General features: G+C 34.5%; 2 protein-coding genes across 2 annotated transcripts in view; both read right to left on the bottom strand.

Moving 5' to 3' along the window:
* Nucleotides 1-1,620, bottom strand: part of LOC106871640 (organic cation transporter protein) — a 47,895-nt gene extending 46,275 nt beyond the window's left edge. Inside the window, exon 1 of the mRNA XM_014918213.2 lies at nucleotides 1,062-1,620. Coding sequence (XP_014773699.1) covers nucleotides 1,062-1,204 — 143 coding nt within the window. The 5' untranslated portion in view covers nucleotides 1,205-1,620. The remainder of the gene's footprint in view (nucleotides 1-1,061) is intronic.
* The window catches only part of LOC106871644 (calcium and integrin-binding protein 1), a 443,076-nt gene that overhangs the window by 254,599 nt on the left and 184,787 nt on the right, over nucleotides 1-3,690 (bottom strand). The gene's annotated exons all lie outside the window — the stretch shown is intronic.

Here is a 3,690-nt window from a genome sequence, read left to right as displayed (position 1 = left end):
TATATATATATATATACATACATGCATCTATACATCTACACTTACATATCTATATATATATATGTATATATATGTATGTATGTATATATATATATATATATATATATATATACTTAAACACACACACATACACACACACACACACACACACACATACACACACACACACACACACACACACACACACACATACATATATCATGAGTTTTTGAGGCTAAACCTAAATAAGACGCGGGTTATTTTTTCATTAAAATCATTTTTCCTCCGTAGCAGATTATGAATCAAATATGTATTTAATTAAAAAATATATCTCACGGTATGTTAATTTTGTTATGAACCAATACTATTCCTTAATTAATTGATATTTAAATTGCAACCATTTTTTCTGAAATTTTCTGAAATATTTATAAGTTACAGTAGTTTACATAACAGAGTGGCCTCCCTTGTGGTGCGAAAGCCTTTTCGGGTAAAGTAACTTGACATTGGAATAACTGAGAATCGAAATTAAATCGTGCTCTCGAATTGCTCTAAATACTCGTTGAATTAATGGAATATTGATGCACAGATGTCTATATGTAAAGATAGTGTTGAACCTATGTTCTTGGAATGGTCAGTTTCTTTCGGGTTCTTTGACGGATTCACCTCATGTATGCCGTTAAGGCCCTTCTGAAGAGCATACAAGTCACCTCACCTTACGCTTTCCCTAAGTATATTGTATGTTTATTTTTGATTTCGTGTTTATGCATTTAACAATTGGTTGAAATAAATAATAAAGCCACAGAACTTAACAGGTATATATATATATTTTAAATGATCATAAAATGAAAAAACGAAAGCAGAATATACGTTTAAAATACGAGATATTTCACCTATATTTATGCGAGAAAAATGTTTTTTTTATTTCAACTATAGATTGAGTTAAATTTGAAACATTAATTTTTCGAGAGAGAGAGAGAGAGAGAGAGAGAGAGAGAGAGAGAGAGAGAGAGAGAGAGAGAGGAAAAAACTGAAATAAATAAATAAATATAAACAGTGAGGAATTGTAAATCGATTTTTCTTACCTGTGATTTGGAATGGCCATTATAAAGACAACTATTATTACTTGGATTGCTGCAGATATTGCTGGTATACATATAAGAAAATTTATCTTCTTTTGGTAGGGGCCAAATTCCCCAATGGTAGTAAGTAAATCATCTAACTTCATATTGATGATGAGCAGTTAAAATATTGATGAAATCAAAGACAGTAACAAAAACATAAAATAGTAATTACTTAAGTGAATGTATTGAAATTATTGATAATTTTAAATATATATTTACTAATAGATTACAATTGTTAAGAATATTGTAGTAAAGGAATCGATGAATTAAAAGCATCTAATAAAATAGCTAGAAGTGAGTTAAGTAACATTTGAAAATTAAATGCAGCTTCTATAGGTTGTAAATACAGACAGCGTTCGTGTAAGGAGTGACAAGTGAGAGTAGGTGGTAGCAATAGCTAAGTTATTGTTCTGTTGTTGAAGAAAATGTTACAGTGGGAGTTTCTTGACTTCAGCTCTGTTCAGCGACAAGCCCAAACATCAGTCTGATAGACGGAGACTGACTGTTATATTTAATACAGAAATTTACTGTGTCATGCCTGGTGGGCAGGGCCAAGGCTGAGCAGGATTGTCAATTAGAAGTGTAAGTTATTCAAGTAATAACATGACATGTTAATCTAAAACAGTGGGAGGAGACAAGCTATCGTAGGTAACAACCCTATAAATTATGGAAAACCAAATGCTCAACAAGAAAATTAGAGAATATTGTACATTGATAGAATAGTACATAGTATCATTATTCAGTTTATTTCAAGATTTCTTGCCAATAGAGAAAGGACCGGTTTCTAACCTAGATCCAAGGTTCCTTCATTGGAATTTCAACATCAACAACAGGATATTTTTGTATGTATGTATGTATGTGTATGCGTGTGTATGTGTATGCGTGTGTATATATGTATGTATACAGTCACATATTTTGTCACGGGATCTGTCTATATCCTTGTCCTTTATTTTTAATTCGACGTCAAGATGGTATTTCTTTCTTTCTTTCTTTCTTTCGTTCTTTTTTTCTTTCTTTCTTTCTTTCTTTCTTTCTTTCTTTCTTTCTTTCTTTCTTTCTATCTATCTATCTTTCTTTCTTTCTATCTATCTATCTATCTATCTATCTTTCTTTCTCTCTTTCTTTCCCTTCTCCCTTCTCTTTTCTTCTCTCTCTCTCTCTTCTCATTTTACCCCTCTCCCCCTCTCTCCCCCTCTCTCGTGCTATATTAAACTATCCCCTCTTTTTTATGTCTTTTACTTTTCAAGATTTTCTCTTTCTCTTTCCTTCCGCCCTATCTTCTCTTCCCATAGAATCTTTCTGTTTAAGACTTAGAAGAACAATTTCATGGTATCTTGTGCCATCAACAAGATACCGAGTTTTCTCCATTTTGGAGGACATGCCTAGCATCAAGACTTGGCTGATAGTGAACACCAGCTGCTGAATGTTGATATTTAAACCGAATTTTACGAGCATCTCCACCAAAAGTGATGCCAGGCTCTGCATATCCTAATTTCCTGCATCATGATTGATAAGAGTACAATCATTATCAAACATTTCTTTCACTAACGTCTGTGTGTGGTCTGAGCTTTGAAATGTGACAATTTAAGCAGACTGACGTCTGGTCATATCTATATTTACACAATTTAAGGGGAACTTTAGAACGTCTCCTTAATGCTGGAAACTTGATGTTTCGCACGATTGGAAAGAAGCTGAAATTCATCGCATTTTTCAGAATTAATTCAGGCACTATCGAAGGATTTATCTACATGTTTCCGCCAGGAATATTCTCGCAACAGGCTGACTGACAAAATTTTAGCAGTCCTGGCTTAAACATAATGTATGTTCGGAAGAAGAAGAAGAACTATGGACACAGTGTTCTGCTTTGTGCAGATACACGGGGAACGTGTGGAACAGTCCATGGCATGGTATATGGGTTTCATCGACTTCCCAAAGGCAACCAACTTTCTGAGTTGGGGATGAAGGGTAGTGCTGCTATCTAGCGTTACAATACGTACATACTGTTTATACACATATACACTTACACACAGACACACGCACATACACACACACGCATACACACACACGCACACACTCACACCCACACAAACACACACACACACACACAAACACACATACACACATAGGTATGGTGATCCAAACGGGAAAAATAGAACACAAAATATGACTATTTTTTAATTAACATTTAGCAGGCGCAAGAGAGGGACTCAAGGTCCGAGAGTTTCGTGCGTTGGCACTTATCAAATTATACATACATACGCACATATATACATACATACATACATACATACATACATACACACAGACATTCACACACATACATACAAATCTACAGATACATACATACATATATATATATATATATATAGCCTTTTCTGTTTGTTTTCCTGTCTTGTGTTTTGTCCGCCACTACATTCCTCCATGGCAAGGTTTAATTTGTGTATACAAATTTAATTTGCGGTCCATGGGAAGAGCCGTTTTAGCGATGCGTCCTGCCCAGCATTCGAAACGCCGGTGTTAAAACGGGGGTAGCTGATGAAGAAGAATGTTCTCTATGTGGCTTGTGTGTTTTCTCGTCTACGTTTTGTTT

The sequence above is a fragment of the Octopus bimaculoides genome, chromosome 19 (assembly GCF_001194135.2).
Source record: "Octopus bimaculoides isolate UCB-OBI-ISO-001 chromosome 19, ASM119413v2, whole genome shotgun sequence".
Taxonomy (NCBI): domain Eukaryota; kingdom Metazoa; phylum Mollusca; class Cephalopoda; order Octopoda; family Octopodidae; genus Octopus; species Octopus bimaculoides.
This window is presented reverse-complemented; position numbering and strand designations above follow the sequence as displayed.